Raw genomic sequence first — 14,179 nt, 5'->3', positions numbered from 1 at the left:
AATTAAGATCTCATCTATCGCGTTTTTTTTGCGTCCATTAATTTTTTCATCAAGCGCTGATACTATGTATGTAGTAAATAATAACTTCGTTAAATAAGTAAGTATCAACAATCATTTTTCTGTAATTGAGTATCATTTATTTTTTTGTCATTCGTAATATGTTAGCTTTATATGTTAGCTTTATATGTATATACCACAGAAGTGTTTATTTTGCGTACTGCATGCAGTACATGCAGTACATATCTATTGTTATAATATAACTGTATAATTAGATTTAACAATTACATTATTATCATGCACATTTAACGTCTTACAATTTTAATTAAAATAATACAGTTTCACAACAAGTTTCTCATAACATATTCTAGAGATTTTCATTTGAGATTGTGCGTAAAAGAATTCAGTAAAAGAATTCATAGCTTGATTCATTATATCACAGTAACATTATAAATCACAGAGATAATATAGATGTTTGGAATTGCAAAAAATTCCAATATTAATAAAGTTATAATATATGAATTATTTAATACACATTTTTACTTTCTATATGTTAAATTATTCATATTAGGTGATTTTAGTTCCTTCGAATCTTGTATGCGTTAATAATTATGTAAACAAGCAAGAAAAAGTGCTTCTGTCAATTAAAAAATCTAATATGCATATTATTTTTTTTAATAATTTCTGTAAAAATCATATTTTTTGCTTGATAAAATGGACGACTAGTATTACCATAAATCATATAACATAAATCATACTTTAAAAACTCACTTAAAATTTATGTTATAGTATTTTAATATTTAAAATACACAACCGAGAAACTTGTTGCAGGAGATGAATCAATCGATCAGATATGCATCAGCTAGTGAAACTGGTCTCGATGGTAATTTCATTATAATATTTTTATAATAAAATTTCTTTAATAATAATTAAATTCTTTTATTAAATCTATCGATCTCCTTTTACAATTTATTGTCAGTTACAATGTTAAATCATTACTGCTAAGTAATGATTTCTTATCCTACTTGTAGAAAATTATTTATATATTCTACTCACCGCAAAGTATGCATTTTCTTCTATTCTATTAAACAATTTAGTCTTATAAATTGTTATTTTGTTTAAAATTGCAATTTTAAACAATGTTTAAAAATTGCTATTTTCTTTAAATTATTATTTTATTTAAATAAGAAAGTAAAATATTTATGTTTACATATTTTTAGGACCTGATCAGGTGCTACCTGCGGACGTAGATATTACAAGTAATGTCGATGGTAAAGTACGAATAAAATTAGATAGCAATGGACTTAATTCATATGTGCCCGTATCAATCCCTGGAGTTTTAACTAGAACAGCAAAACTTTATCCTGATCATATAGCGTTGGTATCTATACCTGATGCCGACGGCAAAAGAACCACATATACCTTTCAGTATGTATAAAAAAAATATAAGATTTTTATTTTTCTTCATTATCACAATAAGTAATATATGTAAAATATATACAATAAGTATAATATATAAGACTAATTTCTCTACTTATGATTTTGTAAAAATATTATTTTATATAAACTCTTTGTTCTCTCTTTTCTTCTGGTTGATAGTAGTTTTAATGAATTTAGCAACTTATAATGTTATATGATATAATCAACTTTATATAATTTTGTTAATTTATATTATAGAGAATACGAGTCTATTGTTAGAACCGTCGCAAAAGCATTTCTGAAACTAGGTTTGGAGCGATATCATAGCGTTTGCATAATAGGATTCAACAGTCCAGAATGGTTCATTACTGAACTTGCGACTATATATGCTGGGTAAAAAAGCTTAATCGTTTTATGTCTAAATGAGCATCATATAATTTACGTGTACTTTTACACAATTTACAATTTATTTATATAGCGATATAATAATAAAAAAAGATATAACGTTTCAACAACGTATGTTTTTATTTTTCCGATTTTTAGATAAATAGATCATCGTTCTTTTTTAGTGGATTGGCTACAGGGATTTATACCACAAATTCTCCAGAGGCGTGCCAATATTGTGCTGAATACAGCAGGGCAAATATAATAGTCGTTGAAGATGAGAAACAATTGCAAAAAATCTTGCAAATAAAACACAATTTGCCTTACTTGAAAGCAATTGTTCAATATAATGGCAAACCTAGCGAAAAGAATATTTTGAGTGTAAATTTATTATTATGTTTATCTAATACCTTTTTATTTAGTATATACAACTTATTTTATTACTTATTTTTTCAGTGGGATGATTTATTGAATATAGGTAAAACAGAATCGGAGGATAAATTATCATATGTATTAAAGACGATAGGAATAAACGAATGTTGCATTTTAGTATATACGGTACGTTAAATTTATTACAATTAATCATCACAATTTATCACAATTAATCTGCTATAATATTTAATATAATAACATTTCCTTATTTGCAATTTTTTCAGTCAGGAACAGTTGGAAATCCAAAAGCTGTAATGTTAAATCATGATAATGTATTACACGGCGTACGGGCAGTAATATCAACGTTACAAGTAAAAGAAAAATCAGAAGTTATAGTTAGTTACTTGCCATTATCTCATGTTGCAGCACAGGTAAGACATTTCAAATAGGATAATGTATTTTATTTAGATGTCTTCAGGCCCATTTTCACAATGTGATTACCTATGTGATTACCTAAAGACTAAAAATTATCAAGAGAGTCATTAATAAAATTCGTTGTTGAATTCCATGATAATCTTTAATCTTTACTAATCATATATTGTGAAAACGGGACTTATAAGTAAAAATATTTTGGTAATATTACTATAGGATTGAAAAAGTTACTTTCTAAACATAGCTAGTTACAGTTACTTAGAAAGTAGATATTTCATATATAATACATTATATATGTTTATACTATATACATATATATTATACATATGTTTTTATATAAAAATTTGTTTATAAACTATCAGAGACAAAAATATATTTCAATTACAAGAATTACAGATTGTTTTCTAAACATCGTTTTGGTCAGTCAATATGTTGAGAAATATAAATTTAAAATATAAATTTAAAATATAAAAATAATTGTATAGAAATAACTGTTAAATAAGTTACAGTTACAAAAAAACGTAATTTATGTTAAATTACAATTATACAATAGATTAAAAAAGCTCTAAAATAAATGTGTACAGCCAATTTTAAAAAAGAGAAATATTATTTTTTACCATGTTGTAATTAATTACAATTATTATAGAGCTCCATTAAATTCGTCAATTAGCGACATTGAATGCCACTTCAAAAAAGCTATTTGATACATTTTGAATAGCAAAAGTAAAACTAATGATAGTTTAGACTTTTCTAATGGATAAAGAGTAACGACAACAAGTTATTTTTTTTTAAATAACTTTCTCAAACCTGCCTTACATCTAAATATCTATTGCAATAGAAAAAAATTGATTTATAATCATGTTTTTTATTCATTTTAGTTAGTTGACATCATAGCAAACATTACGTTAGCGACCACAGTGTACTTTGCAGATCCAGGTGCATTAAAGGGTACATTAATAAATACATTACTTGTGGCACAACCGACTTTTTTCTTAGGAGTGCCTAGAGTATGGGAAAAGATATATGAAAAGATGCAAGAAAAAGCGAAAAATAATGGTGTAATAAAAACATGGATTGCTAAATGGGCAAAAGCACAAGGCCTTCATTATTACACAAATAAAATAAATGGCATAGATTACAAACATTGGGGCTACGTCTTTGCAAAATGGCTTGTTTTCGACAAAGTTAAGGCAGCATTGGGTTTAAACAAGTGTTATATCTTCGTTACAGCAGCAGCACCCTTGAATATCGATATTAAAAAATATTTCTTAAGTTTAGACATACCTGTGTTAGATGTATATGGAATGTCTGAAAGTAGTGGACCTCATACATTAACCGATTTTAAAGAATACAGGTAAATTATATCTGCTTTTCTTTATATTTTTACAAAAATATTTACCTGTAAAATATATTGTATACAATAGACATTATTTTTATTTATTTATAGCCTGTATGGTGTAGGAAGGCCTATATTTGGAGTATATACAAAATTAGATAATATAGATGAACATGGTGAGGGAGAGGTTTGTATGAGTGGACGACATATATTTATGGGTTATTTAAATGCACCAGAAAAAACCGAAGAAGCCAAAGATAAAAACGGCTGGTTACATAGTGGTGACCTTGGTAAATTCGATTCAAAAGGAAATTTGTCTATTACTGGTAAATATATGTTTTACGCCTATTAACATTTATCATTATGTAATATTTTGATAAAAATTTTTCTGAGAATTTTTATATTGGACTATTTTTTAGAAACTATTTTTTAGAACTAAGAAAAATGTATCTTTTTTCAGAATTTTTTGTACATATGAATTTTGAAATATTCTAAGATTTCTGAGATTTCTTTTTATTTATCTTTAACAAGATTTTATAAGATTTTATCAGAAATTACAAAATAGGAATCTTAGAAATCTGAGAATATTTTAAAATTCTCACACGTAGACTCTGAAATAAAGTCTTTCTCGACATTTCTTAAAAATGTTCCAGCTTGTGTAAAAAATTTAAAACATTTAAACAAAGTTATAAAATCATTCAAAGATTCTGAAATATTTTTATACAACAATTTTCAAAAAAATTATATAAAAAATTTTGAGCAAAATTTTCATCAGAGTATTGTTAAAAATAATCACATTCATGTTATGAGAGTACGATATATAATATTGTGTATATTCGCAGGTAGAATAAAAGAACTTATAATCACAAGTGGAGGAGAAAATGTGGCACCATATAATATAGAACAATCGATATTATCTGAATTACCATATTTAAGTAATGTTATGGCAGTTGGAGATAAAAGGAAATATTTAACAGTCCTTGTCACGCTTAAGGTACAATGCAAGAAAATAAAAGATATAAATTTAAAACTATAAATGTCCAAATAATACGTTTTTTTTTCAGAGTAATATAAATGAAGAAACTGGTACGCCGTTAGATACGCTGACGCCAGACGTATTAAAATGGGCACAATCTATTGGTAGTAGTGCCAAAACGGTTACAGAAGTCATAAGGTCTCGTGATGCAGCAGTAAGTTTTTCAAAGAGACTCATAGCATTATTTAACATTGTGTAATAAAAAAATATTTATTTTTTAAGACTGAATCGAGCAAATGAACGCAAACAAATATGAATAAACAACTTTTGTAGTAATAATTACTGGTGATTTATTAGTTATTATAAATATTGATGTATTAAAACGTATTGAGACAATGTTGAATTAATATTAGGTCAATATTGTGCTATTAGTTATTTTAATACAAACAATAGTACGACAGCATTCAAATTTATTTGTTTGGTTTGGGATGTTTAAATATTACAAAATGTTTCTTGCTCTTTTAGATATATGAAGAAATCGATAAGGCAATTAAGAGAGCAAATATGCAAGCCATAAGTAATGCTCAAAAAATACAAAAATTCGAAATTCTTCCTTGTGATTTTTCGATTCCAACTGGCGAATTGGGACCCACGTTAAAGCTTAAAAAGAATGTAGTTCAGAAAATGTATGCTGATTTAATAGATAAAATGTATGAATAAACTATCCACGCTACCTAGTAAACTCCGACTAACAATAATATTTTATATTGATATTACAATTTCATACTTAATTAATAAATAATGAATTAAAAATAATGAATAATAATATAACACAATTAGTACGTAGCAATTATATCGTTAAATTTGAATTTATAACATTAATTTTATGTTACTGTTAATTAATATTTGTTTGATATCGTCATAATGAGGTATGTGTATTACTAAAGAATCTTATATCGCTTTTATACCAGTACCTTAATATCGAATATTTTAAGCAAAACATCGAATATTTTAGCGAAATATTTGAATATTTTAATGCATGTTTAAGTCAGATGATTAAAGGAAATAAGAAAATAAGAAAAATGTTAATAAATTTGTTTTTTGGCTAATGTTTAATTGAAGTTCCGAGATGTATAAATTATGTATCGTGTTAATGTGTGATTGGATATTTAGCGGAAAATGAGTAACATATTAATTTTTTTAAGAACATATTACAAGAAAATCATAATCAAGACAATAATAATGTTATTACACTTATCAATAAAAGATTACTAAGTAAGACATCAAGACATTCTAAGAATTAACATTATTAAACAAAATAACAGATAGATAACAGATAAATCATTAAACATAGGTATTTATTTTTATATATGTGTATATGTGTATGTGTGTGTGTGTGTGTGTGTGTGTGTGTGTGTGTGTGTGTGTGTGTGTGTGTGTGTGTGTGTGTGTGTGTGTGTGTGTGTGTGCGTTATATTGATATTGAAACTTATGGAAGTAGTTTTTATTAATTGCTTTTTTTTAATCAATTCTAAATAAAAATAATTATTGTGTAATATACTACATTTAATCAGTTTCGTAAGTCATTGTTACTTTGAAACACATAAATTTTCTATTCGATGTTAGTAGCTATCTGAGAAAAAAATGTCTCAACGCTAAGACAAGCGCAGTTAAATAAATACCAAAGATTAATAAGTTAGAAATGAATTTGATGTATGACATATAACAGCAAATATATTATTTTATTAGTCTTTATTTATATGGATATTCGCAATTATTGCATATTTCCTATTTGCAATGATATTTACAAATTAAAATTCGGATAAATTATTATATCTGTTATAAATCATTTTAAATTAAAAATTCATATCATTTTAATTTGTATTATATTTTATATAGTTATACAAAAAGAAAAAAATTAAATCGATCGAGCAAAAAAAAACAATAATAATGAGTTGTAAAAATTAATAGCGTGCAATTAAACAATATACATACTCTGTAAACAAACATTCACAAAAATTTAAAATTATTGAAAATATAACATTTACTATGAACTTAATGTGGTTTAATTTAATCATAATAACATTTTTATGATACAGTTATTAGAAGAATGGGCTAATTTGATTTTATTACAGCTAAGACATATATTTCGCATTAATAGCATACCAATCCCTATTCTATAATTCGTTGTGCAATCGTTATATGTTCATAAGCTTTTTTACTATATAAAATATCTGTCATTATGAGCAGATAACGAGCAGAGAATGAAAGTATTTACAAAGTAACAAAGTTACAATTACAAGTTACTTTTTTAATAACTTTACTGCGTTTTACTTTGCGTTACCTTTTTCTTTGATAACTCTAATGATAATAAAGTTACATTTTTTTGATAACGGTAATTTATATAATATTTATATTATATAACTATTTTTGATAACGGAATTTTACAGTTACTTTCACACAATTCGACACGATACGACACAAGCCATTCACACTGTAAAAAAAATTTCGTAAATTTACACATATAATAGTAAAAATTACATGATTAATCCTGTAAATATAAAAAATCATGAAATTTTACAGAAATTATGTAATTCCACAAAAATTATGTAAATTAGCTTTTATTGTATAAATATACCTTATTTTATATGGAAAATTATGTAAACAGGATATTTTGAATATTTTCCGAATGTAATTATCCGAATTTTAATAATATTACAGTAATTTTTCGTGTATTGCTGTTAAATGTATAATAATATATAATGCGAAATGTATTGTCATATTCATTCTTTGTAACTACATACACATTGTAATTAAAATAACTCCGGTATATACGCTGCACCTATCAAAAACTTAATTTATTAAGTATTATTTACTATATAAAGTGTTTATGCGTTTCGCGGGTTTCCTTCAGATTCACGAAACATTAGCATTCCAAGAATGGATGTGGACACGGAGGAAACCCATGAAACGCATAATCTTTATATAGAATGCACCTATGGAAGAATATTATTATTTATGGTATGTTTATAGTAAATGAATTATCATATCAGTAAAAACTTTATACTGTCTATTACTATGAAAAAAAATATTAGAAATCCGAAATATTTATTTTTCATATTAAAAAATAAACTTTTTAAACCCTTGCATTTTTGCCGTATATAAGGATAGAATATATGGCTACTCTTAGGGGATGAGGATTATGTGTGACTCATAAAAAATTTACGAATAAATAAGACGTATAATGACACAATAACTTATAAAATGTGTTTATAAAGTTTATTAAGAAATAAAAATGATAAATATATATATAAGTAATAATTACAATCTTTCTATATATTACAAGTGTTATGACATGAGATATATATTTCATATAATGCATTTATTGCATTTAATGCACTGAATTCAATCTGCGCACTCTTTGTATGTTTTGGGGCATAAATCACTAAAAATTCCAAACAGGTTGGATATACAAGACAAACTAAACAAAGAATACGAAAGCAAAGCACTTGTATTTTGCTATACAACATGTTTTACTATTCCACTACACGTATATATCACGAAATAATCACTAAGTCTTTTACACGTCCTATAGTAATCATTTTATGTTGATTGTAATTTATGATGGCATTACTTATTACAATGATAAATCGATTCAACTCACAATAATTTTATTAATATTAACAGTAAGAAGTTGAAATCATTATTCAATACTAATATAACGCAAAGACATGTAACAGAGTTGCAAAAAAATTATCTTCCTATCCTTCTATTTTTTCTACCTTGCGGCATAAATCTCAGCGCGACGTATTTGCCGAAGTTATCCTATACTTCCACAATCTGCTTAGTTACAAACCAAGAAATTATTTTTATTTGCATATTGCAAATTTATAAACGCGTGGATGTTCACAACTATTATAGTCTCAAAATTACCCACTATAATAGTTGTAATTTTATACAAAAATTTTTTACAATGCATAGCGCTTGAAACTAGAAAGCTCTTAGACCCGCCATCCACTGTGATTGGCGGTCATCGATTTTAAAAGTAATGGAAAAGTAACGAAAAATTACTTTCTCTAGTAACGGTAACTATAACGAGTTTAAAAATCGATAACTAGTAACGGTAACTTGTTTCTTTTTTTACTCGGTAATTGTAACGTAAAAACGTAAAAAGTAACTCATACCGCACAAAATTTGCAGCAATATCACTGCAACATGCGATATGCGGCAATGTTGCATGTCAGCATTGTGCTATAGGGGAATTTTCCATTTCTTGATAACGAGTTATAGAATACAAGGGAAGATGGCTTATATGCAACGCGTATCGAAATAGCAATGCATTGAACAGTATATTATAAGAGCTATCGTACGATACGAGTAAAGTTCAAGTGATTCAGCTTATAATCCAGAACAGAACGTAGAGGAATTATTTGTTTAGAATTTTAAATCGTCAAGAAATAAGAAAGTGAATAGAATGAGAGTGAATATCTGTAGTTACATTGAGAGAATATATACAAGAGTGACATAAATATAATTAAGACTTTTTCTTTATAAATATAATTAAGACCTTTTCTGTGTGAATACAAACCAATATTAGAGATACACAGATTGAATAAAAGAAAAGATTATATATTACGTAGGCTTTCAAAATTCATTATATTAATTATAAATATCTACAGTTTATGTTGCACACACACATTCACACATTCACACACATGCGCGCGCGCGCGCAAGCACACATAATGAGAAAAAAGTATAGAATTGATAAAATATTTCGAAAATAATGCATTGAAAAAAAAAATGTTTCATATAATAGTAATAAGATTTCAATAAATGCATCAAACTTATTTGATCATAAATGTACAAAGGAGTTCTCAATTAATTTTAAATTTAGATTTTAAATAGATTCCCCACTTTTTATTCAATATTCTTATAATTGACATCGAGATCTTTTCAAAACACTAATAATAAAACTTCTTTTGATTATATATTTTTCAAGATATTAATCAAAAAGGATATAGGAGCGACATTTTATACTTTTTATTTTCTAATTGGTTATAAAGATAAGTAATCAGTTAATAAATATAGCAATTTGAAATAATTCTCTTGAAATTTTCATTTTTTATAACAAATGAAAATTTTATAAATAACAAGTATTAGGGCAACCAATTTCAATTTCTAACAATTATTTTTCAATTAATTGTATAACAATATATAATGTTATCTTCTTTTATTCAATATATAATCCATTTCTTACACCTTATATATATCTCATATTGCTTCTAATTTAAATTTAATTAACATTATTGCAATATATAAATTAAATATATTGAATTGAAGAAAAAGCTGCGAAATTTTGTTAATTCAAAATTATATACAAAACATATTTGTTGTGAAATTTCCTGCGAAACTATCTGACATAAAAGCTTAAAGTTTTTTCTAAAAGTTTATGTTTAAAAAATGTTACGACTTTTTGTTACCAAGTTACACGCGGATTAAATAGAAGAACATTCTGACTTTGATTGCTTATAACTCCTTAAAAATTATTGTATCGTAATTAATAAAACAGATTCTTAAAGGAACGTTGCTCTATCAAGTGGTATAATTCCCAATTTAAAAAAAATAGAATATATACATTTGAGCTAAAAATGTGATATTATTGTCCTTTTTTTCCATTGTGTAATACATATAAGAATAGTAATACACATTTTTAACTCAAATTTCCATATATTTTACATTTAAAAAAATTAATATGATACTATTTAACAGAGTAATGTTTCTGCTTTAAGAATCTGTTTTTTTAATTGCAGTATGATGATTTTTAATGGAGTTATGAGCAATCAAAGTCAGAATACTCTTTTTACTTTAACTTGTGAATAATTCAAGAACAAAAAAATCATAAAAATTCGTTTTTAATAAACGATTTTGTAAGAAATTTTTACGATATAGATAATCGAAAATTTTCGCAAATTTTTTTTTGGCACGTGATAGACCCACAAAGTTAGAAGAAAAATTTCCCTTTTTTTCAGCTCGTAATTTTTCATATATAAAAATAACAAAAATAAATTCAAAAAATATAATTATTCGGAAGTAGAGATTTCAAGCTTTAAAATTCTTTTTAAATTTAAATTTTAATCATTTTTAACGAAGATATTATAATTTTGATCTAACAAAATACTGCAGAATTTTTCCTTCAATTCAATAGAAATATGGAATATCATATTGAATATCTAAAACGGAATTTTTTGCATTAATTAGCCTCTTGATATCTCTGCGAAGCTATTTAATTTTAGTTCATTTTTAATTTTAATATTATATAAATCAATAAATCTACTATTAGCTTATTTTAACTATGTTTAGTACATAATATTTAAATAATTTATAGCTTATTTGACAGTGCTAATAACTTTTTGAGCTTCAAGATTTATATTTTTCTTTTACAATATAAAGTGTCTTATAAACCGTATATAATATGATTTTACATAACATATCAGAAATAAAAGCTCTAACAGTCAAGCTAGATCATTAGTGCAGAAATAATTCTGTGTAAATACAGTAATATTTCTCTGAAATTATTCCACGTTTTGAAACACTTTTTAAAGAAATTTCAGCAAAATTTTAGCATTTCAGAGAAATTTCAGTTCAATTTTGGCGATTTTTCAGTGTTGACTAAAACATTCACTTTCAGTAAAATTTCACCAAATTTTCAGCGATTTTGCTAAAATAATAATTTTCAATGAGATTTTAGCATAATTTTTTTCCCCAAAAGTTCTGAGTTATCTAAATAACTTCTGAATGGTTCATAGAAAAAAATAGATTCGTTAATTTAGTAAAGCTATATTAGTTTATTACGAGTTCAATATAATTAAGAAAATTGATTCAACAAAAAAATTATATCTGTAAGCAGATATCAATACATTTATAGAACAAACTTATCTTTGTTGAGATTGCAATAAACTAGTTCAATGAAAATGTAATACTTAAGTAATTTAATTTACTACTACGTCTGCATGATGCGCAGTATGATAACATTGCCGTCGGTTTATTTGCATCGAACTAATCGTTTCTCATTTTAAATTATTTATGTACTTTGATAGTTATGTGGAACATCTTTTCTTGACTTTCATATGTTTTTATTTATTGTCTTTTATTGTACTTTAATTATTAATTTATGATTGAAATAATTTATAACAATTATAATTTATAACGATTATAATTATCCATTACATCATTCCTTTTGGGATTCTTAGTCATTCACTACCATTCAGCATTTCAATTGAAGAGATTGCTCTATAATGCATGAATAGTTACCGCTTTACAATGATTGCAACCAGATATCAGTCTACTATAATTATTTTTAGTTTGGATTGCAACTAATGGATCAATCTATTGTAATAATTTTTGCTGAAAAATGCTAACAGATTAACCGAAACTAGTTATTTTTTTATTATTTGAGATAAAGTTTTTTCAAAGCAAAACTGCACACCGTCTACAGTGCCAATTCCCAATTGCCTGTTTATCATTTGTTTATTTAAAAATGTTCACATGTTTTGGCTTCTTCTCAGCCTCCTTCAGAATGTAATTGAATTAGAACAGAAGCAGATTAGTTAATTAGTTAATTAATAGTTAAAGCAGATAGAGTAGTTAATAACCTCGCATATCAATTTGATAATAATGAGTTAATTTATAGGGAAAAGAACGATGCTCTTTTCTTTTCTTTATGAAATGACTTATCAGCACCAAGTATTAATATAAGAAGTTATTTACTACTCCACAGTCTATTTTTGTTCTAATTTATCTACGTTAAAGAATGGTTTGAAAGAAATCAAAACATGTAAACATTTTTAACATAATATGTATAATTCTCTTTTTTTTTATGTATTATACTGTAAAAATTTTACGCACGAAGTACTGCGCACGACTTTTATTTGATCTTTTCCTTTCATTAGTTTGATTATTAAGAATGTTCTGGTTATACAGTGCTAGATAAAAGTTACTCCATTTTGAAATTGATTAAATTCTATACTTTTGTAAGTTAAAATATGCGCCATATCGTGTATAAAATCAGTTAATGTGATATTTGGCATTATAGATGAATATATTTGTATTTTTGTAATCATTGATAAAAAACTTTTGGACGTGAATTTTCCTTGAAATCAACTGTATAAAACGAAAGACGTGCATATTAATAACATTTATCAGACATCACATGACATACTTAAAAATCAAAAAGATATGTAAACTAACCTTTGTACTATTGATACTGTTGCCACATTTGAAGCAATCGAAGTGTTAGGTCCATTTGGAATTTTATATGTATTGCTTTATTATCAATATCTTGAAGGGGTTAATAAATCGATATGAATTTTTTTTTAGAAACGTTGCTCAGTATTTTATTTACTCACAAACAAAATTTCAGAATATTGGCAATATTGCTTCTTTGTAATTTTGTTAATATAAGTGGGAATATGCTGTTGTTCGATGGAAATAAATCGCTGAAATCGCTGAAAATCGTTATCTAAAATCTGTATCAATTAATCCATTTCAATATGAATTATACTAAAATGGGTCAACTGATATAAATTTAAGCAATTTTCAACGATTTCAGCGAGTTACTAATTTTTATCAGGGATACTCCATAAGAACTCATTAAATTGCAAATTAAATTGGATAACTCGTGAATTAGAAAAAAATTGACTTTAGGTTTTACATATGTCTTCAGATAATAAATAAAACCAAATTATTAAATTTTCGAGTTATTGTCAATGTTAGAGCGTTAGCGCGAGTACATCTTTAAAAGTTCGTATATTAATCGTATTCTTTAGTTCATATAATACTAAAAAAATTTTAAGAAAAATTACTCGACTGAGTAAAAAAAATGTTCAAAGTATTTAAACATGTTTTTTTCTAAAAGCTATACTTTGATACTTATGTACTCCCAGGGAATTTGTTATAACAATGATCCAAAAAGAGAAAGAGAGAGAGGAATGATTATAACATAAAATAATTTTTTAAATGAATAAAAAGTAATTTACTATCAACTATCTTATGTCAATCTTAAACTTATAACCAGTTTCTAAATTTATGACTATAATAATTAGTAATTTAAAATAGAGTAAAAAATGCTCGTATATTTTCTTAAAAATTAACACAATACTATGGTTTATTTTGAGCTATAAATAAATTAATTTTAAATTAATATAATCAACAAACGTTTCAGTTTACAAAGCCTTTTTCAGTGTTAAAACGCACAATTTTAAATT

At 25.4% G+C, this 14,179-nt stretch overlaps 1 protein-coding gene across 1 annotated transcript in view; it reads left to right on the top strand.

Moving 5' to 3' along the window:
- The window catches only part of LOC105618718 (very long-chain-fatty-acid--CoA ligase bubblegum-like), a 6,436-nt gene extending 800 nt beyond the window's left edge, over nt 1-5,636 (top strand). Inside the window, exons 2-12 of the mRNA XM_012200248.1 lie at nt 829-880; nt 1,218-1,425; nt 1,675-1,809; nt 1,986-2,181; nt 2,257-2,358; nt 2,457-2,603; nt 3,483-3,958; nt 4,052-4,266; nt 4,783-4,934; nt 5,005-5,130; nt 5,442-5,636. Of these exons, the coding sequence (XP_012055638.1) occupies nt 829-880; nt 1,218-1,425; nt 1,675-1,809; nt 1,986-2,181; nt 2,257-2,358; nt 2,457-2,603; nt 3,483-3,958; nt 4,052-4,266; nt 4,783-4,934; nt 5,005-5,130; nt 5,442-5,636 (2,004 nt within the window). The remainder of the gene's footprint in view (nt 1-828; nt 881-1,217; nt 1,426-1,674; nt 1,810-1,985; nt 2,182-2,256; nt 2,359-2,456; nt 2,604-3,482; nt 3,959-4,051; nt 4,267-4,782; nt 4,935-5,004; nt 5,131-5,441) is intronic.
- The last annotated feature ends 8,543 nt before the right edge of the window (nt 5,637-14,179 follow it).

Source organism: Atta cephalotes (assembly GCF_000143395.1).
Source record: "Atta cephalotes unplaced genomic scaffold scaffold00018, whole genome shotgun sequence".
Taxonomy (NCBI): Eukaryota; Metazoa; Arthropoda; class Insecta; order Hymenoptera; family Formicidae; genus Atta; species Atta cephalotes.
The sequence above is the reverse complement of the archived record's forward strand: the minus strand, read 5'-3'. Positions and strand labels throughout refer to the sequence as shown.